The following is a 27992-nucleotide window of genomic DNA, read 5'->3' as shown; positions in this document are numbered from 1 at the left end:
TAGATAATCAAAGACTAAGTGTCCTGATCTAGTTGGAGATTCTTCTTCCATTTTGAGTATGATTTCTAGTCTCTTAATATGTTGGGTTGAATTTTCTAGAGGATCTAAATGCCGATTGAATTTTTATCTTGAAATGTTCAGGAGCATTTATTCGAGGTGGTGCTAGATGTTGTGATGTATTCACACATCGCCCCATTGCAAATGGGGACCCCCACTTTTTTCTGCTTTCTAGGATAGTGGTAGAGTCTTTTGCTATTGGCCTTTCATTTGTAAGAGGTGTAGTTTCTCAAGTGTCTAGGAGGAAATCTAGTCAAGTCTCTCTCTCCTGATTAAGTGAAATTAGTCAATTGGCAAAGCTTAGGAAATGAATGATTATATGATGATCATTCCATTTGATCATCATCATTGGCTTGTGAGATGTGAGATGAGGTGTCTTGGGCAAAATTTGACTAAGTATAGGAAAACTTCCTTTGCTCTTCAATGGCATCGACAGTGACTTCCTTTGTGACTTCCTTTTCTTTTCAATGGCATTGACAATGACTAACTTTGCTCTTCAATGGCACTGACAGTCACTTCCTTTGCTCTTCAATGGCATTGACAATCACTTCCTTTGACCTCATAGAAGGCACGATCAACATAGAAAACCTTTTGATCAAGGATGAGCATTTGATGTCTTGTAGCATTCCTTCTCTTGCATTTGAGTGACTAGGGTTAATGTATGGCTATCAATCCAATTGATCAAAGCCTATGGTGGCGAAAGATTGAATGGAAGGTGTCAAGTAAAATCAATTTGAGTAAGATAGGCAAGGAAGTTTGATAGGTGAATCTCTTGGGTGAAATTTCACTAAGTATAAAAAACTTTCTTTGCCATCCAAGAGGTCTGATTGCACTTTATGGAGAAGTAAGTCGCATGGGGGCAAAATTTGGCTAAGTACGGGAAAATCTCCTTTGCCCTCTTAGAGGAGCGACCTCACTTCCTTTGTCCTCTTAGAGGAGCGACCTCACTTCCTTTGCTACTTGAGAGGAGTGACATGACTTCCTTTGCCTTCCAAGAGGTCTGAAATATCTTTGCTCTTCATGAATTACAGTTTAGTGCCTTTGTTGAGTAATAATTTTGATCTTCTAACCAGCGATCAGGCCTAGTAGACATTTTTTTTCTCATCATCCTAAGAGATTTGATGTATATGCAAGGCATTCTTTGAAGGAGAATTGATAAGCTTAGGCGAATGGAGGAAGAAACCTTAAGCATTTCTTATGCTTCACCTTAAATACTACCTTGCCTTTGCTCATTGACATGGCATGAATTGGTGAAAAGGGACGAATTGATGAAGAAGTTGATGAGAGCAAACTAGAGATGGCGAGTTTAATCCACTTCCATTGCCCTCTTGGGGAAGCAATGCCACTTCCATTGCCCTCTTGGAGGAGCAATCCCACTTCCTTTGCTCATCAAAATGTCCGAATTCCTATCAATGATCACACCAAACAGCGGTATGAATAAGTATTATTGGCGCCAAAAAGTTCAAATTTAGTAGAAAATATTAAAATGCAATCAGGTTGGCCCCCTTAGGAAATGGTATTAATTTTATTTAAAGCAATCAAGTCGGCCTAAGAACTGAAAGGACACATCTTTTCTCTTGCATAACTATAAATGCCAAGTCGTATTTAGTCATTTGATCACTTAAACAAAGCTAATTCCTTCTCTAATAAGAGCAGAACAGCGAATTCCATCTAAGATGGTGATTTTACAATTGTTTTGATCATTGCTTCTGATCAAAATGCTCATAAAGATGGTGATTTTGATCAAAGAGGAAGGTTTTAGAATCAAGCTGAAGGTAGTTTTTGTCCATCCAGGACAGAAATCAGAGCAAAATTCAATGAAAATTCACATAACATCAGACCTGGAAATAACTTAAAAATCAGAGATGCGGGCTTAATTCACAAATCAGACCTAAAATCTTATTTTTAGATTTGAGAATTACTAAGTGTTAATGATTATCTTTTGATTTAAAACGTTTTTTTTTTCAGGTTTGATGTGAGGAAGAATAGCCTACAGCTACAAGTCATACAAAGAAGATCACTCACATGAAGAAGTTCGAGTTGCACATCCAAGGCATGAAAGAAGGATATTACAACAAAAAACAAAGATTGCGCTCAAATTCAAGGAAGAGGATGATAGGCATCTATAAAAGGATAGGAAAGCATTCACACATCAAAAAGAATACAAAAGGTCATCAAAGAAGGTTAAGGAAGGCAATACTTCAAGATTCAAAGATTGAGATTAGGAATACATCACAAGGAGGAAAATTTCCAAGTTAGAGTGAAGAAGAGCGAACATGATCAAGAAAGTTTTAGATGAGCAAGCTGAGAGGAAATCCTAGTCACCACTCTATCAATCAGAAGGTTCCACATCAGCATGTCTAGATGCAATGCACCTGACTCATCTTATGGAAGCACAAACTCCAAAATGCCTACCCCCGTTTTCTATTGGTTCACATTCAGCATTGAACCTGAATTTAATTTTCTCACTGGCTAGAGGGAGTTGTATTAACAAACCCTAATTAGGGTTTTCATCTTGTAATCTTGGCCATTGATTGTGAATCAACCGGGGCCATTTATTTGTAAAGGGAGCACTATAAAAGGCTTCTCTCTCTCATTTGTAAGGGTTGATAGTTTAGAAATAGGTGGTTAATAGCAAGCTAATAGTTAATAGTTAGTAGTTCAAAAATAGTTTAGTAGCAGATAGCAACAAGTAGTTAGAATAGGGTAGGAGAAGAAAAAATGTTGCTAAGGCTTGTAAATGGATATACTCTTTTCATTTAAGATATGGTGAAATGTGTTATTTCAACAAACTACACCGTTTCTACTTATCATTTGCTTTCATGTTGATTAGATGAATGAAAGGAATTGTGAATGATTAATGATGAAATTTATATATCCATACCACTAGCGATTTGTTGATTGTAAGTTTGCCTTGTGTGGTCAACTAGAATTCTTAATGAGCTTAACTTCAATTGCTATTCACACTTTAATATGCATTGCCTTGATGGTGTATTTGTTGCTGATAGTAATCTGAACATCACGTGCCTACCTTAGGAGATCGCACTAGCTTTGTAGAGTTGTTCGTTGATGGCGAAGCGAAGCTTAGTTGAATTTCATCCAATCATTCATTGTCTCTTGCATTCTTAGGAGTAGTGTAGTCTTCTTGAACCCTATTTCTTTTGCTCTTTTATTTTCCAAGCAAGTAGTTAGAATCTAAATTCCAGCAACATCCAATAGTTCAACATTCAAGTATCCGATGTAAGTCCCCTTGGATTACCAGCAATCACATCAACCATTGAGCTTATCCACAAGTCAAGACCTAACAGTAGAAACCTTGGAGTTGCCTCATTTGATCGTGAAGCATAGCATTCAAGAGACTTTATTCAAGAGAAGATAAGATACCTTAGTATTTTATTCTGTGTTCGATTGTGCTTAAAAACACATCAACAGGTAGGTTGAAGGTTTAAACATAAAGGAAACATTGTAATATGTGTTAATTTTATGATCAGATTAATAAAATGCAGATATAAGACAATTCAATCAGATTTTGCACAGCATATACCTTGGGAAAACCCTCCAACATGAAGGGAAAACCCCAGCAATAAGATCTCTTATTATATTCAACAAATAGGTACAATAAGATGCCTTTACAATTTCAATGTAAATCGCTTCACTCCTTGAATCGGTCTGCTGAGAATACACGAATTATTTCAGATGATACCCGATCTATCATAGAAGTGCAAACTGCTGTAGATGTATGCTGACTACTGTAGATAATATTCGATCTGCTGTAGATGAATACGGACTGCTATAGATAATATTCGATCTGCTATGTCTATTCGATACAATGAAGAGAGAACCGATCTATATTTATACCCATACGTGGGTGCCTCTTCACCAAGGGTCGGCTCTATTCCAATCAACGCGTCTTTCCTCAAGGGTAGCGGACTTTTACCAAGTCGGCCCTTTAACAAAATAATTATGTTTTCGTTAACAAATCGTTTTATTTAAATCAACATATAAAAATATGCAAAGCCGAAAGGCTAATTGCATATTTGATTGTAGTCGGTCAAGGATAGTCCCACTGCTACAATCAACAACAATATGCAGCCATTATTGTGCCTTGTTTTTTTTGTTTCCGAATGTGTTTTTAAACTGTTTTTTGCAATATAATCAATGACAATAATAGTGCAAATAAAGATATAATATTGCAAGACCTTTTCAGTCCAAAAAATGACTAATATTCAGAGATAATACAACTGAAAAATTCCATATTTAATTTCTGATTTGGAATTACAATTTTTCTCAAAATATAACAACAACCCAGTTCACAAAAATACATTAAATATCTAAATCCAACATAGCCAGAAAATGCAGCAATAGTTTTGCTTGAGCTGCTCAAAATATCACTCCAAAGTGGATGCCAATCCTCACAATTTGCTCCAAAGGCTACGCTGAAGGTATGCAAGGAAGAGCAGGTCCAAAATGCCCCAAAACAGCAAGTGTAACATCCTCAAAACCCTAGACGCCCATCAAAAAAGTGTATGGTGAGCATATAGAAATGTATGGCCAGCGTGTGGATGTATGGCTGGCATGAAACAAGAAATATTTGCCTCCAAAGCCCCTTCACAAACTCAAATCTACAACTAATAATTCCTGTTCAAAATAAACTACAGCTATGGATTGATTGTTAGCATAAACTGATTCACAATGAAGCTCTAGTGTGTTCGCTGAGTGAAAACTCCAATAGATTCTCCGGATTATATCTTTCAATAATGTGGAGAATGTCAGTTGCAAGGGTTTCCGTCCTCACAAACCAAAGAGAAGCAATCACCTCCAAAAGAACAGCAATATTCGATATCCAAACTCAACATCTCAAATGAGAGCCCCAATCCTTCTTTTATATTTTTTTTGGCAATTTGGCTGGTTTTTCAAAAAAGAACTTTTTTGCTTTTTCACTATTTTTTTTGGAAAAACACTTTTCTAGTTTTTTGTTGCTTTTCCAAAAAAGCACTTTCTGTTTTGTCACTTCTTTTTTGGAAATGTGTTTTTTTTCTTTTTCTGTACTTTTTTGAAAATGTGGTTTTTCCTTTTATTTAATAAAAGTCACTTTCTTTTTAATCTCGCAATGTAGCATTAAATAATAAAGGCACATCCATTAAAATAAATCCCTTTTAATTTAATAACTAGCCTCTATAGCCCCTTGATAAAATAAATTAAAATAACAATAAAGTTAAAATAACTTATCATTATTTTATTTTAAACCACCGAATTATATAAAATGTTGAGTGTCATCAAAATTGAACCCATCGACAATACTAAAAATAGTAACCCTAACAGCTAGCCTAGTCAATGCTTAAAACTTACTAAAAATAGTAAGTATTGGAAGACTAACACAACATCACTCTAAAAAAGGGCATTCCACTCGTAATTCTGATGGGGCAACAAACCATCAAATACTATCAAACTGCTGGATAAACTACCTCCAAGGTTCCTGTTGACGTGTTTTTTATGACCGCGTCTAACACAGAATAAAGTCACCAACGGTCACCTTATCCTCTCTTGATCAAGATTAGTCTGTATGCTAGGATTACTTAAAGTTCAAACGGCTAATTCCCAAGGTTCCTTCAGTGCATGGATGTGACTCAGTTGTTTGATGGGTTTGCTGATAACCCAAGGGGCCTTACGTATGTTGAAGAAACTTATGCAAGCTCAAGGATTTTTTGTACGGATGATTTGCAATTAAAGCTCTAGTTTTGGATCTTTTGGATTTTGAAATATGCGGAAAGTAAATAGGAATAGGGCAAAGGAAAACTAGACTAAAAGTAATCTAATCCTATGAACAAGGAGACGGGATAACTTGCGCAAAATCCAACCACGCTTCGCTTTGCCAACAACGCACAACTACATGAAGGCGGTGCAATCTTCAGAGGGTGTGTTAAAGATTTTCAAATCATCAAGAGAAACCATCAAATCAAACAATCTCTTCTGATAATCGAAGTTAAACATACACATATAACGGAGGCTCAGGCTAACTTTGCACGGTATGCAACAATCAGCTGCACACCAAAAGTATGAGCACGATTTTGCAACAAGCGATCCTATCAAATCCAGTTCGTCTAACAGCATGAAAGCAAATCTAATCTATGAAGAGAATGAGACCACGTGAGCTCCGAAACAACACAAGAACACACCAACAATTGAACAATGTATTAAGTGTTTGCTTCAAAAACTCTTAGCAACAATCTCTGACAATAGTCTCTCCTCCTTACAAATGAGGGGGTCACCCCCTTATATAGGCCTCAAGCCATGATTACATGCAAAACCCTAATTAGGGTTTGCCCTAAAGATTCCCCACTCAAGGTCCAACAACGTGGGAATCGGCAATTAATAACCCATTATGCCCATGTACAATTAATTTAAAAGAGCCTAAATTAGCACCCACTAGCTCATTAAATGTGTCCCGTGATGTTGACTATGCCCAGAACCAAAATATAACCGACACCATCATAAATGCCCATCATTCTCCATGTGACAGTGACATGCACGAAGAATCCATCATAAAACCATAATGAGAAGGCGACATGCAAGAAGATTCCCTATCCGGTGGTGACATGCATTGACTGGACCCACGCCTAGTCAATATTCCTTCAGCAATAAGTACGCTATTACTGTTCAACCAAAAGACTTTCATCCAAAAATGGACGACCATTATCTCGCTCATTTACGACGTATGCAATGAATCTATCGACGACAGCTTCCAATTCTCCGATGGAGACACTTGGCACGTTTTCAATGTTAAACTCCATCAAGGCAATTTCTTCTTCGCTCCTCGAAAAGAAGCTTTCCCACTCTATCATGACTTCTTGCATTTTCTTCATCATACTGGGGAATGAAGAAACATTTGCAAAATGTTCCTTAGGGAACGAGCCGATGAAGAAGAAATCGTGCAACTGGGATTTCAGGGAGTTCACCGTTACTCCTCCATCACTGAATTTCCTTGCAAACAAAGCTCCCATGGCACTAAGGATTTCTTCCTGTATCCCCCTTAAAGACTCCTTTAAGGTGACAAAGTCAATGCTGAATTTGTCAAGGGTGTTCTTTCCCGAACAGAGAGCATAGAACCATCGGGGGAAATCATAAGCTTCATTCTCTTGGATCACTTTCCCGTCCACCAGAGTTTGCCTTGGAGTCTTCGTCAAAGCCCTGAGTCGGGAAATGGTTAAGTCTTGGTAAACATCTACATCCTCCCATAGTCGTTCTATTGTCTCTAATCTGCTTAGGAGGGCCACGAACTTCGAATGAAGCTGAGCTAGATCCTCAACGAATTTTCCTGCCTCAGCATAGACATCCTCTACCCATTCCCGGGAATTTTGTGCCATTGCTCTAATAAGTTCTGCATCATCAACTACTTCCTTGGGAAGGAAGGGAGGAGTAGATGAAGGACCTGCTTCCCTAAGGGGTCTTTTGAAACTCCTGACGTATTTGCATAGGAATCTATTTTTCTCCCTCAGCCACTTACATTTTGCCTTTGATTTCAGCAACTTCTCCTTCATGGCTAAGGAGAAATCTTCAAAGTCTCCCACAACTTGACCGGTATAAGCATGGCCAAGATCAACTTGTCTGATGACGTAATCCTCTTGTCTAATCTCACTCCTATCCTTATCCACTGCAGGTTCAGCAATGTGCAAGGTCCGGGATCCAGATTCTTCCCTGACCACCTTGGAAAACTTCCGGGGGGCCTTTCTTTCCGGTGGCTGATCCATCCTCTTCAATAATTCTTCTAACTCCTGAGCAGGATCGGTTCCTCCTTCTGCTTCATTCCCCAGCCTACCTATCAACCAGTCTGGAGCGGGGATGGAATGGCTATGATCTTCTACATGCTCGTGTTCTTGAGATTCTTCCTCCATTTCACCAGGGATAGTCTCCACGAAGCTATCCTGGTGAACCTCCTCTTCGTGCCGGGGAATTTCTTGCCTCTGACTTTTCGGTCGATGGTGGCCTTGTGAGGCACTAATGTTAAGTATATCGGGTGCTGGAACGTTCCCTGGAAGTGGACCTGTGGACTGTGGAAACATCTCCACTTCCCGCACGCTCGAGGAACTAATTGGTGAATTCTCCCTTGTTGTTCTTGCTCTCTTTCGTGGAGGTTCTTCTTGCTGGGCTTCTTGTTGAACCTCCTATGGGATTTCCTGCTGGATATCCCTCTTCTTTGTTGTCCTTGGTCTCTTTGGGGCATTTTTCCCTTTATCTATCCGAGCTTCCTTTCCTGCATGAACCTGTGAAGAGCTTTCAGTTGCCTCACTGTGGGAATCCAGACTTCCCATTAGTTCGTATGTTAGATGGACATTGTCTTCCACCAACTTTCTTATCTGCCTGTCAATCCAGTGCTTAGTGAATTTTAGCACTGGTCTAGCTAAGATGTCAAATCATCTACCTCAAGCTCTGACCAATCTGGCAACTAGATAGGTTGATCCTTTACTTTCTCGAATTCGGGTTGCGTCAAATCTGAATCTTCCTTCACCTAATCCGATACTTGATGAATTTCACTTATTCTAATGGTGTCGAGGGGGAGTCTGGAATGCATTCTTCTCCGGACCTCAAGGTCATCCTCGGCACTTGCCCAGTAATCCTCTAAGTGAAATCTGTGTATGAATTTGACACCGGCAACCTTCCTAATCTGGCTGTAAGGATCATATTGGGCCCTGGATGTGTAAAATGGTAGGCGATAGAATGCCAATTCCCCTGCTGCACTCTCAGCGGCCTCCAAACCTGGGCATATCTCCATGAAATCCCCCAAAACAATTGGAAATTCAATAGATTGCTTCTTCTTCTTCTTCTGCAACTGATCATAGGCAGTTAACTGCCTCATGAGCTCGAGTAATATAAGCTTGTCTGACGGATATCTGGGCAATTTGTAAGACTGGAAGGAGAACCCTTGCGTCCTAATGTAGGTGAATTTGGGGAATTGTAGGAACGCAGCGCCATACCTCTGGACCAAGGCACTTGCTTGTGGAGACAACCTCATGTGTAACTTATTTTGCATAAGTCGTGTCAGGTACATGGTGAAGGTGTCATTCGCCAACCTGTAAGAGCTAACATTGGAGAGATGTAGCTGGGGATAACACTCATGCACTTTTAACTGAGCTGGTCCGCAACCCATGATTCCTCTTGCTGGCAGCCCATCAAATCCTCCCCTTCGCGCAAGCATATAGAACAGGTAGGAGCTCATGAAAAAGGACTGGGACCTTTTCTCTTTTAGGTTCTTCAATCGTACATGCAAGTAGTGATTGATCAATCTAGCCCAGTCAATCAGCGTATTTGAATTCATGATCTCGCTTATGTAGAAGAACATCCAAGCCTCAAAGTTCACCGAATGTGGGCATCCCATTACTCTGCTTAGCATCTTTATCAAGTCCACATACTCTTGCTTGAACTTGAAGATTGTGAGAGTTTTGGACATCTTGGAAGCATGCACTCTAGGCTTCAGCAACCACTACTTGTTGATCAAATCAGCGCACCTGGCAGGGCCTGCTTCATATACTGCCTGAGCTCCGCTGCTGGTCCTGTACGTCATGGAATAATGTGAAGGTATTCTGAAAGCTTCACCAATTAACTCTGGAGTCAATGTTGCCAGTAACTTGCCATCTGGCGTTGAGATTGTTTTCCGCTCCAGATTGTAATGTGCTGCACATTCCAAGACCAGATCTGGGCATTGAATAGCGGGAGGAAAACCAATTGCTGCAACTATTCCACTTCTCACAATTCTGACAGTTGTCGGGGATGGATTGTGCCCTGCTGTTCCGAACATTCGGATCTTGAATGCAGCCAAGTTGAACGTGTCTAGATTAGTATCGCTGACTTCATCCCATTTTGAATTCAACCGGGAATGAGGAAGAAAACTCTTCATCTCCGCCTTGATCAATGCCTGCCTGGAGATAGTAGCTGCCTTGCTTGGTTCCGCCATCTTGGAAGCACCTCAAAATGACGAAAATAGAGACTAAGTATGAATATTCTTCACTTCTCCAATTCTTCTTTCCTGAATCTTGCACGTGAGAAATTCTTCTTTCCTGAATCTTGCACGTGAGAAATGAAATGCCTTTCCAAACTTATATAGATTTCTCAAGAGGCATTAATTTAGCAATTGCATTCATGATGCGTCATACTTTCCCCAATCACTGTGCCATGCAAAGGCAACTTCCCATGCGAATGAGTTCAAATTTAGAATTTTCCTTAAATGCTCCCAATCATGCGTCATACTTGGAAGATTTCTTCTGCCAACTCGTTGATTTCATTCTTTCCAATTTTGGAGGGAAATCGAAGGATTTTCTCAAGATTTGCTCGATTCCATTCTAACTTGTCATCTCCTACTTTCGAAGGAATTTTCATGCCTCTTCTCCACATCCCTATTTTTTAGGGATCTTCCTAAAATTTAGGAATCAGGTTCATTGGATGGGGAATTTCATCCCGATTCCGAATCTATAAAATTTTCCACACTTGGTCAAGATTTGGTGTCTAAAAATAGCATATTCGAAAATTTGCTTGAGGGGAATTTTGCTTTTTATTCCTCCGTGACTCCTTGGATTCCATGCCTTAGGAAAATTTTCAATTTTTTAGCTTGGGTGGAATTTTCACCATGCCGAGGATTCATGGATTTTCCCTCTCTCCTTGGGAATCTCATTTCAGCACCTGACTCCAAACTTGGGCGCATTTTCTCTCTGTCCATGGACTCGCGGATTTTTCCACCTCTCCTTGGCTTCTCCATTTTGGCGCCCAACTGCAGACTTGGGCGCATTTTTGCCTGGGAGAAGGATTCATGGATTTTTCTCCTCTCCTTGGGTTCTTCATTTTGGCGCCCCAGTCCAAACTTGGGCGCAATTTTGCCTGGGAGAAGGATTCATGGATTTTTCTCCTCTCCTTAGGTTCTTCATTTTGGCGCCCCAATCCAGACTTGGGCCCAATTTTGCCTGGGAAAAGGATTCGTGGATTTTTCTCCTCTCCTTGGGAATCACATTTTGGCGCCCAATTCCAAACTTGGGCGGAATTTTGCCAGTGCCAAGGATTCGTGGATTTTCCTTCTGTCCTTGGGAATCCCATTTTGGCGCCTGACTGCATATTTGGGCGCAATTTCCATTATGCCATGGATTCATGGATTTTCCTTCTATCCTTGGGAATCCCATTTTGGCGCCTGACTGCATATTTGGGCGCAATTTCCATTATGCCATGGATTCATGGATTTTTCCATCATTTAATCTCCCAGACATAGAATATTTTGACGACCTGTGATTTTGAAGTGTTTTCCTGAGCTTTCCATTTTAGGCATGGATTTCTAGCACTTGGCCCATTTTTGGCTTTCTTTGTCTGCTATCTGACTTTCCGGAATTAGAAATGTCTGCGAACGCCTGATCCTTGTCGCCTTGTCTGACTGACCCTGCCAGTACTGACTTTCCAAAAATAGAAACTTTCAAGGTGTCAGTGTTAGATCATTAGACAGGGTGCAGGAATGACTTACTATAAATAGAAACTTACTAAAAATAGTAAGTTTGCTTTTTGGCAAAATGGCGACATTCCGGGACTCGAAAAAATCCCTAAAAAATAGGGACTTTCTAAAAATAGAAAGTTGCTCTGTTTGGGCTCAAATTTTGATGGGAGGTCCCTTGAAGGGTCCTGATTCCAGTCGTATGTTCAGTTTTCAAAAACCCTAACAGGAACCCCTAAAATCTAGGACAAAAGGTAGAAACCATAAAAAGGGGCAAAACGGGCCCTAGACTTCACAGAATTCGCTCGACAAAGAAGCAAATTAAACCTAACTGACCCCCGAACATCTGCAAAGCGGAGAGATTGAAGAGATTGCTACCAACACACAAAAAAAAACCAAGACCAAACGACCAAAAAGGGCCTAAAAGCTAGGGGGTCCCTATCTGGGATGGGGTGATATGTGATTAGGTCACAACAGTTCCCTAACCCAAACTCAAAAATAGCCTACAGGAACTAACTAAATATGCTAAAGGTCCACCAATTCAACTGGTTAGGAAGGGGTCCATTACAGTCCGCCATTCCCAAAATTGCTTGTCCTCAAGCAATCTCAATGTAGCCACAAGATCACTATGTTGAACCAAACTAAAGTTGAGTATGATCCCAGCGTCCCAAGTCGACTTGGGAGATTTGTTGCACCATCTACTCCAAGCACTATCCTATCGAAAAGTTGTACAAGAGACCTCCCAAAACCCACCAAAAAGAAAAGCAATCCAAAACTGCAAAAATTCAATCAACTCCTCAGAAAATTGCCCTTCAAAGATCCCAATTAGAGGCACCATTGGAGGAAGATCAAGAAAGTCATCATAAACTATCTCATTCCCAACACCCTGCACTCCCCCAAAACAACTGATATTGAATAAAAATCTATTGTTCCAAATATGAGTACAATCTGAATTCAAGCAGTAATATTGATCTAGCGCCCAAACATCCAACCAACACTCAAACTGATTAGCCAAATCAGTCATCATCCTCATCTGAGACTCAAAATTAGCGCTGCCATGAAGCTGATTGAACTAGAAGTGCTCAAATCTGCAGTTGTGCAAGTCTGAATTTTCAAGTTACAACACTTAAAAAGAAAAACTGTCACTACTGAACTGAAAAATCTTAGCCAAGTTTAAATATCTACTTATACCCCTGCCTAGAAGTGTCTTTCCAAAAGTAACCAACGCGGTAGGAGACCAAGTCCTACTTATAATCTCCCTCCAATCCACCTATAATAACTGAAATGGACTTCTATGAATTATGAAATAAGAGGTAACAATATTACTTTTAGAGTCCCTAACCTCCCATAAAATATTTCTCCCCTCATCATTAATCATTAGCATCCCCTGAAAAAGACCTTGTGTATAAGTACCAACACAAAGAATAACTCCACCATGCTGACGCTGCACTACTCTGATTCCCATATTGCAACTACCAAAAGTGATTCTGAGGATGCTTGCGGAATCAGCATCATTGGTATCCACTCTGTCACTGTGTAAATGGAGATCAGCTATCAATCCAAGATGATCTAATCCTTGATGGTCCTCTGCAAAAAGCACATCATGACCAAATTGACAACTCAGCTGAATAGACCTCACTACCGCATTCTATAGCTAGATCTTCATAAATCTTCGAAGTGGAAGGATATGCCTCACACACCATATCATTAGTATCGACAATCATACTCCAAGAGTTGGAGTGACAATCCAAAACACTCAAACTTATGCCATCAGCTACTAATATCAATGCTAAGCCTGAATTTTTCATGATCAACTTTAAAGAACCGCTATTAAACATCGATTTGAACCAAATCTGAAAGTTCACCAATTTGCTACATACTGGTGGAATTATCCCAACTCAAATAATTAGAAATATGAAGAACCTGTTTATTAGTTACTAAATAACCACGGACAGCAAGTTAAAAGTTGGCTAACATCAAAGTCTCATTTGACAATCCCTTATAAAGATGTCTCCAAAGCCCATTCAGCACTCCAACTTGTGTGTATATTGAGTCCATGAACACATCCTAACGTTTAGCCATGCAAAATTGAACTAGGTCATGCTCTTTTGCAAAGTTATCAGCATTGATTATATCCTTCATCTCATGACAAATCAGATCATATGTAGGTAAAGGATTGCTGTCCACAATCATAAAATTAGCATTTGCTTCATACCTTTCAATGGTGACATCAAAAATATCATGCATCTCTTCTTCTAGTTTTAGTTGCTCGTCATCAGTTGTTGATCTATCAAGAATACCCCTCTTAAATCTGCCTGCATTACCTGTTATAGCAGCAATCTCATGATTGCAAGCTACACCCTCTTGTGAAACTTCCTCCTCCAATCTCAAGAGTTCATACTCTTGATGTTCTTCCCAATCCTTATCAACATATGGGATCACATGAGTATGGAAAATTCTAGAACCTTCATGCTAAATTTCTTCCTTATGGGGGTCATCAAACCCTTCAGGCATTTGATAGACATCCGTAATCTTTGTAATAGATTGTTGTCCACTGGTTGAAGCTACCATTAAAGACTGATTTTCTGATTTGGACGATGAAGAATGTACCAAACTCAACTCTCAGCAAAGCTCATCAATCTGATTTTCTACTTCTTGTAAAGCTACTTGAGCAGTCTCCAAGGTATCCTTGGTATTCATAACCTCAAAGGTCAGATTGTCAACTTCTTCTTTCCCATATGATGCTTCTGAATAAATTTCTGAAAGATTTAGGAGGTGATCACAATCTGAGAGTAGATGTAAATAATTTGATTGCATTGTCTTCAAAGCTTCCTTGATTACCTGTAAATGAGAAGATTCTTCTTCAAATCATTTTTGTATTCTTTCCAGTTGAGCCTTCCAAAGGTGATCTTCAACCATCTTATATGTATTATCAAAATATGTTAATGCTGCAACAATCTTATCGTCATTGACCTTCAATTTGTTCTCCAATTTATGTGACTTACTGGGCTTATGAACTCCATCTGCTTCAAATGATGAATTATCTGATTAGACTTGAAGAACTTGACTCTCACAATCAACTACCTCTTTGATACCTTCTTTGCACACTTGCTGATTTAGAACTAAGGCAGTGTTGGGCCCAAACATAGAATCATCATCATCATCATTTGTTGTCAAAACACAACTAGGCTCATCCAATTCAACCATCTCATTAGATGGTGTCATGCACTTTTCATGTCGAGAAAGAGGGACAGCATTACGATAACACATAGAATCATCAAAGGAAACCATTACTTCACCAGATTTGTCAAGCATAATCTCCAAATTAACCACAAAGAAATTCATGCAACCTTTACCTAAAGCAAAAATTGACTCATTTTGCTAGGACCTATCATCTTCATTGTTGGCTCACTTAACTTCACATAGAACATTAATGTACTTAGCTTTACCGGCAGATGCACATGAAGAATCAACTTCATCCTTAAGACAAGCTTCCTTGTACAAATGATCGTTTTGAAGCAAAATTGTATTGGACTCGTGTATTTTCTTGTGGACCTCTTGAAATGATAGCAAGAGGTTTCTAAAACTAGAAGAAAATTCCCCCTTTCGTACCTTCATTTTTTCACCTATGCATTATGATGAGGCCCCCAATCCTTTTTGCAGGAGAAGCAAAGATTTTGCCTTCGTAATTGGTTCTTGCTACAAGAACCCCTTTCATTTGTCTCTAATTTATTTTTTAACAAAAAAGAGAGACCTTACCCATTCAAGATAATCACAAACTTCCTTATGCAATTGTTTTAAATTCTTGCCATAATCTTCCCAACTCTTTGAATAACTTTGACAAGTTTGCTTCAATTCTATAATCCCTTCTAGTAGTTGCTCATCAAAAATCTTCATCTCTTTAACTAACCCTTCAAGATGGCAAGATACATTGCTCTGATACCCCTGTAACATGCAGCCCTGTTTGTGCTTTGCTTTTTTTGGTTTTTGAATGTGTTTTTAAATTGTTTTCTGCAATATAATCAACGACAATAATAGTACAGATAAAGAGATAATTTTGCAACAATTTCAGTCCAAAAAATGACTAATATTCAGAAATAACACAGCTGAAATTTCCAGATTTATTTTCTGATCTGGAAATACATTTTTTCTCAGAAAATAACAACCCAGTACATAAAAATACATTACATATCTAGCTCCAACATAACCTGAAAAATGCAAGAATAGTTTAGCTGGAGTTGCTCACAAAATTCACCAACATATCACTCCAAAGTGGATACCAACCCTCACAATTTGCTCCAAAGGCTACACTAAAGGTATGCAAGGAAGAGCATGTCCATAACACCCCAAAACAGCAAGTGTAACCTCCTCAAAACCCTAGACGCCCATCAAAAGAGTGTCGGGCCAGCATGTAGAAGTGTACGGACGGCTTGTGGGTGTATGGTTGACATGAACCAAAAAATATTTGCCTCCAAAGCCTCACCAAAAACTCAAATTTGCAACTGATAATTCATCTTCAAAATAAACTACAGCTATGGATTGATTGGTTGCATAAACTGATTCACAATGAAGCCCTAGTATGTACTCTGAGTGAAAACACCAATAGATTCTCCAAATTATATCTTTCAATGATGTGGAAAATGTCACCTACAAGGGTTTCCATCCTCACAGACCAAAGAGAAGCAATCTCCTCCAAAAGAAAGCAATATTCAATATCCAAACTCAACATCTCCTCAAATGAGAGCCCCAATCCTCCGTTTATATCTTTTGGCTTTTGGGTTGCTTTTTCAAAAAAGATTTTGTTTGTTTTTTCACTATTTTTTGGAAAAGCACTTTTGTTCTTTTCAATTGCTTTTTTGAAAACAAAAACAATTCTTCCTTTTTTGCTTTTTTGGAAAAGTACTTTTTGCTTTTTTGCTTTTTTGAAAAAAAAAATCTTGCTTTTTTGTTGCTTTTTTGTTGCTTTTTCAAAAATGTGTTTTTTGCTTTTTCGCTACTTTTTCGAAAATGTGTTTTTTCCTTTTATTTAATAAAAGTCACTTTCATTTTAGTCTCCCTATGTAGCATGAAATAACAAAGGCACATCCATTAAAATAAATCTCCTTTAATTTAATAATTGGCCTCTATAGTCCCTTCATAAAATAAATTAAAATAACAATAAAGTTAAATCTTTTGTTTAACTTCATTGATTAATAACTTATAATTATTTTATTTAAAACCACTGGATTATATAAAATGCTGAGAGTCTCATCAAAACTGAGCCCACCTACAATACTAAAAATAGCAACCCTAACAATTGGCCCAGTCGGTGCATGACACTTACTAAAAATAGTAAGTATTGGAAGACTAACCCAACATCACTCCAGAAAAGGGAATTCTGGTCATAATTCCAATGGGAGCTCAACTAACCATCGACTACTGTCAAATTGTTGGATAAACTACCTCCAAGGTTCCCTAACCCAAACTCAATAGCATACAGGAACCGATTGAATAGGCTAAAGGTCCACCAACTCAACTGGTTAGGAAGGGGACATTACAAACATTGTGGTATAATGACCACCACCATTTGCACACACAGTGCTATCTCATGAATTGTGTGAGTGGTAGTCCACATCATAAGAATTACTTATCGAATAGACAAGGATGAAATCATACAGCAATTGATACTCCCACTTTTTCGTAACAGCATGAAATACATCAATGCTGAACCCATTTACTATAGCTTCCTTACTATATTGATCAAACAAGACATTTACAAGTTGCTCCCATTCAGTCACGGGTACTACGATCTTCAACCTACAAGGTATGTACAAACTCTTGTGCCTCAACCGCCCCGATCTGAACACGAACTCTCTCCCATCTGGAGATGAAACAGGAAGACATTGTTGGTGGTGCCATCTTTGATCAGAAATTTCACCTCTGACCTAACATCGCCCTCTCCTCCCAAATCACCTAGATTAAAGCGAATTGATATTACATGAGCTATCGTTTTATCCAAAGCAAAGATGCAACCAACCGATGCATATAAAAGCCCACTTTGCTTGGCATTCCATGAACTAGCAAATGTAGGACCCTTGAACAATTTCCATCTCTTGGACACTCCATCTACCTTCACTACATGAACTCCACCCTTTGGACTCAAACCGAGATTGATGGCTACGAGAGATCCATCAAGAGAAAACATCGGGGAAAAGTCATTTATTCTCTACATTGCAAGCATAGCAATAGGTGACTCCACATGCTCTTAGAAAGGAAACACTATGTCGCCCCGTTGGGCATCTTCTCCCCTGAATCTGTGGAAGCCCAACTTTAAAGAGTCGAGGGAGACAAAAGGATTGTAGTGATCAATATATCTAGATTGATAGACATTGCCACCAGTATGAAAATTACTTTAAGGTTAACATCCACATTCCTCTTATCACCATATCCCAAGTAAGAATAGGAAATGGATGCCACGGCAAGAGTCTATATGTCTTCTTATAGCCTGTTAACAAACAACCAAATCTTCTAAATGATTTGCCTCTTCCCCCTTCATTTGCTGATCCTGTTTAGCTTCAGATTTTTTTAACTGTTGAAGGAACAATATGCTTAGATTCGGGCTTTTCAATATGATTTTGGTATTGTGAAGGGTACCCATACAGAACACGGAGGACATCTAGGAGGGCTGTATAAAAGAATCATCTCTGGAAAAACAAATTGCTCAAGAGGGAAAGGGTGACAAGCATCATTGGTGTGGAATGGAATCTATCAAGAGAATTGCATTTCAAGAAGCCAAGCTGTCTGCAACATCTGGCACTTCATTTAGCACAACAAACATTTATACCTGTTAATAAAAATCTGAATTGGAGGACCAGCATAAACTTTCCTCAAAAATCACCATTTCTACAAAGTGTTAAAACTCTAAAACTATCCACTATGGATTTGGAACAAAGCTAGACCTGTGGATCAGTTCAAGCAACTGGCTCAAACCTCCCTTTTGAGAATGGTCATGTCTGGAAGCACCTAAATACCCAATGGTTTCATCATTTCAGAAAATTACTATGAACCATATCTGTACATATACTGATTTGTTGTAGCTTAAATTTTGTTTATACTAGTCACACAAAGAATCCTTTTTTGTCCCTTATTAGTATTTTGTATTGTCTTATTTGCAATTAACATTAGTATGGTTCTTTTGATTATCAAAGATGAAAGACAGATGAAGTATAAGGAGTGACATCAGAAAATAAAAATGGAAATTGAAGGATGCTAAATTTGGCGATGATAGCATCCAGCAAAGTGCTAATGCCACAGGGAATTTGATACACGAGGCCAATAGAATAAATTATTTAAACAATGATGTAAAGACTTTTGGGTAATGGATATCACTATAAACCTGGAAGGCTACACAAAGTTCAATGGCGGTAAGGTCCAAGCAACCTTTGCCAATATCATTACCCAACCTTTCATTAAAATAAAATAAAAATTCAAAGTATATTCATTGGCAAAGCAAGTGATCAATATAATGGATAAGACAACATCAAACAAGTATCCTTAACAACTCGTGACGTACCCAACAAGTAGCTTGGACCTTACCACCAAAACATCAAACAGGTCGGGATATAAGGTAAGCAAATCAATGATCAAAAATTATAGATTAGTGAACCTCAGTATCAAGATAAGAGAAGCTCTTTGAGCAAATTACAGGATAGCAGTTGGAAAACATAACCACATTCTGCATTTTGAGGTAGCAGAGGCACCAACAGAACACAGGTGGACAACTAGATACTCCATTTGGTATAACTGGTCATGAATCATTGGCGAAAAACTTACAGTCTCCCAAGCCAGCATAAGAAATTAAAGATGTAATGCATATGAAGGAAGGAATAATGAAATAAGAATGCTTAGCAATAGACATTACACATACCAAAATCTTCATTTCATCTTCCACACAATAGACATTACCATTTCCTATAAAAACTCAAAAAATCATTTCATACTGATCAAATATAAATGATTCACTACAAATTACCTTACGAAACCAGGACTCTCTCCCTCTTTCATGGTTTGGAGGTTGCACTTTCAAGTGTGACGTAATCTGTGGCACAATCTTCTTTTCAGTCAGCACATTGCAAATTAGTTCAAAAAGACATTACCACTATTCCAGTAAAGTTACCAAAAAATGCAAATTCCAGATTACAATGACAAAAAAGAAGCTCTGTGACAATAAAATGTACATGACCAACAATTGACCAAACCCAAGGCCTGATCCAAAGAATGGTCATCTTACCATCTGGTAGGCTTCTTCACGCTCCCTTTGCCGAGTAGGTGATACGGGAAATGTATAAATCTGCACATGTAAATAGTGCCAAGGGGAATAATTAAATTCATCCAGTGAATTAGATTCCTGATGACTTTAATTCAAATTGCAGTTTTAAGCCCATATCAACAGAAGCAGAACTGCAAGGGGCCATCATAATCTAAAACCACTTCACAAGAAACTGATGTTTCTTAGAATATTCTGGCCTGTGACAAACGGTAGGCCAACATAGAAATTTATTTTTTTAAATTCAAAAATTGAAAACATTAACTATTCTTATCCATTATCCCATGGGCCATAACCATTTCAGCATGTGTCCATAAAAGGTTTGTCTTTTCCATTGTCACATTGACCACTCACTTAAGATTGACTTGTATTCAGTCAGTCTCCTATGGGAGTATCTCCTTTTGCTTTTCTGATATACAATTGTTTTACATCAGTTCAATTTTTTAGTAGATCTCCTGAAGTTAAATATGATATGTATCTGTACTTGTAGAAATTTAGAGTTTTGTGACTCGTCTTGGTGTGACAGTTAAAATTCCATATTTCTTGCAAATGTATAAAAGATCACAAAAGTCCAGTTTCCTACAATTTAGGAAGAAGGCAGAGTGAAACGTTGCTAGACATGGTCTCTGTATACAAACAGTATTATATGATTCTAATAAACAGTAATGGTAAATTAAAGATTTATGATTGTTTTACTTAAAGTACTATGATATTATTATTATTTTTTTGCATATATCTCCCCAACAGATTGTGATTCATTGGATTATATATAGATATGGTCCAATGAATAACAATCTGTTGGCGAGATATATTGGAAAAAAAATTAAAATTAAATCAATGACAAATTAAAACCCAGTGGAACATTGTCCAGTGGCAAGGTCAAGTGACCATTGAACATGCTCCATGTTTTAAAAGGTCACGATAATGAAGGCTCCAAAGTCACCAACAGAGTTGTGTTCAAGTCTATGTACCACAGAAATGCATCCCTACATTTTCAGACCTTATAGGCGACATTTCAGGGATGCAGGGACAGGTAGCGAATTTTAGGAAATGTCTCCAAGACACCCTTTTTTCCCAGGAAATAGCAGGGGAAAGCTACAGCTCATTCAAAAAAAACACAAAATTGCAAAGAAAAGGGGGATTGGGGGACCCACAAGGGCCCCCACACCTCTTTACACCAACCCTAAACCTAAAACAACCACACTAACAACTAAAAGATTAAAAAAAAATATTTTGTCATTTTCCATTTTGCAAAGTAGAAGCCAAAAAAATAGAATAATTGTGAGAAGAGGAAAGAACAATAGCAAGAAAAGAGCAAGAGAGCATCAAAACTACATCATTTGAGGTAAGTTTACAATTTATTCAATATCTCCTTAATGTCTTTGTTTGGATACTCCCACATAAGGAGCAAACAAATAATCCTCAACTTTCCGTAGCTTCCAATAATCCTTGTTATTTGTCCCTATGTTTATCCTCAAATATTTTTTTATATGGGCCAATCGTCCAGTATGGACAAACCACCATCCATAAAGGCTCCACCCACAATCTGGGACAAACGCATGAAGGAGAAAATGCCATAAACACTACCACCAGCCAATAATAGGTGTTATCAAAGAGAAGCATATGAAGATAACCTCCCATCAAATTTTCTTGCAGGTGTTAAAAACCCATGGTCTTACTTAAAGACCTTAGACATTAGATGCTATCAGGCACAAGTGATACACCCACAACCCCTACATAAAACACCCAACATAAGAAAGGAATACACAATATATAAGGATGAGCCCCAATACATCAAGCTCCAACAAATAGGTTTGAAGTGAAACGCTCAACATCAAAAAGACTACATCTTTAAAAATGAACCCCACATAAGATAGCAAAATTATCTCTAGAGAAAAAAAAAAATTTAAAAACTAAACAAACAGAGAAACTAGAACAAAAAGCCAAAATTGAACAAGACTGCAAGTGACTAAGATGCTCCTTTATTAGAATTGTCAAGCAGAATGTTCCATGAGTTTAGAGACTCAAATGTTTTATAAAGTCTAGAACTAAAATTCTATGCTTGACAACCTCAGATGCATTCACCCTAATTGCATCATTTATTGCCTTGATCTTCCTCTTCACCAAGTATTTCATGCATTCCTTTCCTTTTTTGACTAATGAGAATCTATTATTATTTCAACCTCATCTCATTCCTTTTTAGGCAACTATTGTACCCATTGTTCTTTTTGGCAATCAAGATTGGCACCTTCTTATTCACTAGTTTGCCCCCTCACGATAACAATACAAATTAGCAACATTGAAAATAGGTGAAATGTCTACACCCTTAGGAAGCTCTATTTCATATGCATTGGCAGTGAACTTTCTTAAGACCTTACATGGCAGAGTTTTCTTACAGTTTATCTCATATTACACCCGTGGGGGAATCTTTCTTTCCACAAATAAGCTAACACCAAGTCTCCAACTTGAAATTATTATTCCCTCCTCTTAAGATATGCATGTTGCTTGTACTTAATTGTATTTTTCTCCAAATTCTTAAGTTTTTTGTGCAACTCATGTTTACAATCAACAAAATCTTCTGCTACAAAACTTTTTGTAGCCAAATCAATAGTGTCTCTCAAATTATTGACTACCCTTGGGCTCAACCCATGCATGACTTCAAAAGGATTTTTGGCTATACTCCATTTAATTGAATTATTAAAAGATAATTTTGTTTATGCCAAAATCAAATACCACCTGTAGACACATAAAAATCACCTACACCACCAAGTGGACTTCTTTCCAACAAAACATCTCAATAGGTTACCTAGAGTTTTGTTGACAACTTTTGTTTGCCCATCAGTTTGGGAACAATAGATTGAGCTTTTCAATTTGCTGTCTAATTTTTTTCACTAAGTGTGCCAAAAGTGACCCCCAAATTTATTGTCTCCATCCAAAACTATACTTTTTGGCAATCCATGAAGTCTAACTATTACCTTGACTTTGTAATGTCCCTTCCTTAGACGGTTCAGTTGTCAGCATGGGTTAGCCTATAATTAGGGTTCCCGTGGGCTAACATGTTGGATAGGGATCCCGTTTGGGGGTTTGGTGGCCTTTTGAGGAGTATTGGAGACGTTTTGGGCGTTCTAGGACAGTTTTCTATTTTTTAGGAGGGTTCCTATTTTATAGGTGAAGACTGTCAATTGACTGTTTGACCATCACAAGGCCGAGGAGCATAGCAAAGTGGCTTAGGAGTGTTTATCATTGATTTGAGACAATCTCCTAATTTTTAGGAGCATACCTACATTTTAGGAGACTGTCAGTTGCACTACCATATCCAGTCATCATCCTTGGACATGTGACAGCATTCAGTTTTCAGTTTGGGAGTTCATGTGGTAAATTTAGGGATAAATTTGGATTATTAAAATAATAACTTTAATAATTCCACTTAATTGAATAAAGTGCTTTCTTAATAAAGTATTTTTAATATTAGAATAAAGGGGACCACCTTGGCCCACGTTGTCTAGGAGACATAACATAAGTTGTTTCTAAAACAAATAATAAAAGGGAGCCTAGGAAAAAGGTATGATCAGCATAGAGGAAGGCCAAGTGTTTTAATAAACATTATAAAGTGTTTTAAAATAAAGCATGGAAACCCTAAAAGGTAAGTTTAGGGTTAGAGGTTATTAAAGTGACATGTTTGGGTTTCTTTCAGCATTCATTCAATCATTTTTACATCAGCTATTTTGGAATTGAGCTCTGCAAATGGTTTTCAGCAGCAAACCAACCTTCAAGGAACAAAATGTCCTTGGTGATCAATGAATTGGATGCAAACCCAATTCATAATTGTGGGGAATTCATACAAGATTCCTATATGTGCTTCAATTGAGAGTACTATCAACGGATTCAGACCTATATCAGCAGATTCAGACTTTACCTTGTAGATTGAAGGTGGTTTGGAAACCCCCAAAGGCTGTTGTACCATTCCTTGGGCAAGCCATACCTTTTTCTTGCTAGCCGTACCACTTGCAAGCCTCGGGGTGCACAAATTGGCCTATACATCACAGTAGAGGGTTTGAAATTGGAGTGTTCTTCATTGTCATCACTTTCCAGTAGAGATCTAATGAATTATTCAGGCTACACATGACAAATGGGGTTCAAATCAGTCATTCATTGATAAAACTTAGTAAATTCAATAATCTTGCTTGGCCTAGCACAAATCTTTGCAGTTTCAGGATATTTGTTTTTGTTAATTATAGTTGATGCAAATAAACTCCATTGGAGTCATTGGACATCCTTGGACGCTCATCCATTGTGTTCTATTCAAGATTATTCAATAAACCCCACCTTTCCTGGCTAGGCATTGGACTCCTGGTATGCTCATTGTGCTTTGGTGAAATGGATTTCTTGATTTTGGAAGTTGTTATATTGCTGTCTCAAAAATCAGAAATCTGCAATTAATAACAATGAATTATCTTATTGCATTTTGCTTCCAAAAGTGATGGTTTATTTGTTGATTTTAGGTAAACAGATTGAGAATAATCAGAAATAATAATAAAAACACACAACACAAGACACAAGTACCCTGGGAAAACCTCCCTCTTGGAGGAAAAACCCAGCATGAAAGATTCAGATCAGATTCTTAATTATAAGCAGATTACATGAATCAGATTACTTATCTGATTTGGTTGCCAATCTAGGGCAGACTGAACCTAGCATATGCAGCTGTAGTGTGTCTTCAGAGAGAGCAGAATATCAACATCAATTGAAGAGGGAGATCACTGAAGTATAGCGCACCACCTTGCCCAGCAGGTTGTCCAATGGATTCGCTCTCTAACATGCAGATTTGCTGACTGTTTTTGCATAAGGCTGATCGCACTTGATAACAATATTTGTTGTGTAGAATGAATCTTGTTTATATACAAGATTCATGTTCAAGTCTTCTAAGTCGGCCTTAACTAATTTCCTTTATTTTACATATTTCACTTTGCACTTTGGCACCCAATTTGGGGCCTACATAACTTGCAACTTGTGACACGTTTCCTGTTTGGGGCCCAGCCCTATGAAATGCTTAACCACACGTTACATTTGGGCCCAGCCCTATAAACATAAATTGCTTAATCCATACGTTGCATTTGGGCCCAGCCCTATAAACATAAATCGCTTAACCTTATTACAATAAGATAATATTTTAATTGCCACAAGGCAACATTAAAATATGATCTGAACTAGCTAACCATTTCAACATTATTGGCATTTATTCATGATTAAACCCTATGCAAAATACTAATAACAAATCCAAGCAAAAACCCTCAAAAAATCAGTCTTAAAACCTCAATACAGCAGCATAAGAATCAGAAAAAATTCAATATAACCTGGCTAGGGATCTTTCAGTGGTATCAGAGCAATGATCCTGCCAACCTGAGGGTCCTTTGATTGATTCTATGCATCCGGGAAGAACTGGACCTTACAGGTACTATACACGCAGAAGAGCACAGGGACACTTGGACTTTGATATGGGTGATATACCTGATGGAAATAGGAGTCCTCGGAAAGAGGAGAGACAAAACCCACCTAATCCAAATGAAGTGATGAGAACTCTGGCTAATTCTCAGCCTAGGATTGTGCAGGCACTAGATAGACTTCAAGATACACTAGACAGGTTGGACTTGACTCGTCACAAGGATAGGTGTGCAGACATGTCAGGTATGTTTCAGTTACAGGGAGTTGTGGCAATAGTAGGGCTCATTCATCATTAGGTAGTGCATCTATTTCTCCTAGGCGTGACAGGGCACATACACGGACAGCTGACAAGCCTATGCAGCCTCACTTCACTCCTAGAGATGAGCCACCAACAACAAACCCACAAGAGGGCGTTGAGTTTCAGGATATGGTTATGGCAGCCAGTGATGAGTGGGTTCGTCTCCCAGAGCATGTTAGAGATGCCTTTCCTTTACACCAGTACTGTATGCAACACAAGGACAATATGAGGAACCATAATGATAGGTTGCCTAGACAACAACACAATAGTGATCTTAAGTGGGCTACCAGTGAGATCACTTTATCTTCCTCCGATGGCAGTGGGAAGATCAGTGAAGGGCCTAGGTGCACAAGCTCGATATCTACCTGTCACTTAAGCCAATGCCGGAGGACGAAGCCATATAGTTTGCAGTATTACATTTGGAGGGTGTGGCTTATGATTGGTGGCACCATGGTTAGGTCAACAAAACCATGGACTTATATATTCTTACACTGAGTTTACTGAGCGGTTGATTGCTAGATTCGACCATAAGGATGTTGAGTTATATTATAGAGATCTTGCACTGTTACAACAAACTGGACATGTTGAAACTTACATTAATGAGTTTCAACACATTGCTGTTATGGTTCCTGAGATGCCAGATAAACACGTAGTGATGTTATTTATTGAGGGTTTGCATGACAGGTTACGAGGATTGGTCAAGGCTCTTAAGCCTAGGATCCTACATGAGGCTATTCAAATTACCCTAGACCTTGAGACTACACCACCACCCACTTCTCATCAACAAAATAAGAAATCTTCTGATGGCCCCAAACCTTTTCAAAGGTCTTCTACACAGCATCAAAATGCACCACCTCCTCCCAAGATGGATCAGGAGACTCGTAATGAGTTGAGGAGGAAGAAGCTATGCTTCTCGTGTAAGGGGCCTTGGGAGCCTGGACATAGATGCCTTGGGAAAGGCAAGGCACGTCTCATTGAAGTTCATTCATATGTGGATGATGAGCAAATTCAGGATACAGATTCAGAGGGCAATAATGAGGAAGTTGCTGACACACATGATATTGCTTTTGCTACTCTTTTCAGTGTTCCTAGGTATCAGCCTTTCGTGTTGGAAGGGATTGTCAAGGAACAACGAGTGTTATGCTTGGTAGATAGCAGTGCCACTCATAATTTCATCAACTAGGGTTTCATGATAAATAAAGGGCTGGAAGTAGAGGAATTTGATGGATTCCATGTCATGCTAGCGGATGGTTCCAAAGTGAGTTGCACAAGAAGGGTACCACGATTATCTATTGCATTGGATAATTAATTTTTCACAAATGATTATTATGTTGTTGGTATTGGTGGAAGGACAGATGTCGTACTTGGTGTGCAAACAGCAAACAAATAAACTTCAACTTTCTTTTACTTCCAATGATCCTTGTTGCATGTACATTTGTTTATCCTCACATGTATGTTTTTTTTTATAAGAGACAATTGTGCGGATTGAACATGCCACCAGCCACAAAGGCTCCACCCACAATCTAGGATGGGCACATGAAGGAAAAGATGCCTGACAGAAACTGTTGAAATCCAATAATAGGTACGATCAAAGATAGGCATATCAAGATAACCCTAGTCAGAATTTCTTGCAAGTGTTAAATGCCCACAGCCTTACATGAAAATATCAGAACGAAAGTGCTGTCAGGCACAAGTGATACAGCCATGACCTATTACAAAAAGGCCTAACATAAGAAAGGAACATGCAGTACACAAGAATGATCACTAGTCCAAGCGAGCCCCAGCAAACCCACACATGACAGCAAAATTGACTCAGCAAAACAAAAACAAAAAAACCTGAACACACAAGCAAAAATTAGAACAAAAAGCCCAAACTGAACAGAAAGATTGTAGGTAACCCAAATGCTCTTGCATCAATGATGAATACCTTAATTTGAAATTTTCTATATTTTTAAATTTCCCTTTTTTTTAATATTTGTCCCGTCATCCCCTAAAAAATAGCCTCCCAAAAAACCTATTCCGAAAACACATCCCCCATCCACTACTGTACTTCTTCCAAGAACTTCATGTGGCATAGGTGCAAGACCGATGCCAATTTTGTTTAAAAAACCTTGATCAATTTATCATCCTCAAACCCATAAGATCTTCTTTTCTCGGTAGAATCAATTATAATATTCCGTTTCTGACAAAATAGATTTAAGCCGCCAAAACATTTGCTCTAACAAAAACTAGCGTAACTGGATCACTTACTTGCTCCCAATTTTTCTTGTTTATTTGTGTCTGTTCGTCCATGGGCCCCTTCATATGATGTGCAATGCAATGGGGAATCACCACAGGTGTCTGCCATGATGCCAGACCAACTTTAATATTTTCAGAACCTTCAAAAACATGATCATAACATAATCAGTATTACGGAAACTTCTAACAAA

At 38.4% G+C, this 27992-nt stretch overlaps 1 protein-coding gene across 1 annotated transcript in view; it reads right to left on the bottom strand.

The window, feature by feature from the left end:
* The window catches only part of LOC131034409 (actin-related protein 9), a 217233-nt gene that overhangs the window by 188538 nt on the left and 703 nt on the right, over positions 1-27992 (bottom strand). Inside the window, exons 3-5 of the mRNA XM_057965876.2 lie at positions 27814-27941; positions 19788-19847; positions 19530-19595 (exon numbers count right to left, since the gene is read on the bottom strand). Coding sequence (XP_057821859.2) covers positions 19530-19595; positions 19788-19847; positions 27814-27941 — 254 coding nt within the window. The remainder of the gene's footprint in view (positions 1-19529; positions 19596-19787; positions 19848-27813; positions 27942-27992) is intronic.

The sequence above is a fragment of the Cryptomeria japonica genome, chromosome 8 (genome assembly GCF_030272615.1).
Source record: "Cryptomeria japonica chromosome 8, Sugi_1.0, whole genome shotgun sequence".
NCBI classification, from domain to species: Eukaryota; Viridiplantae; Streptophyta; class Pinopsida; order Cupressales; family Cupressaceae; genus Cryptomeria; species Cryptomeria japonica.
Note: the sequence above shows the minus strand (reverse complement) of the source record. Positions and strands in the feature narration are given on the sequence as shown.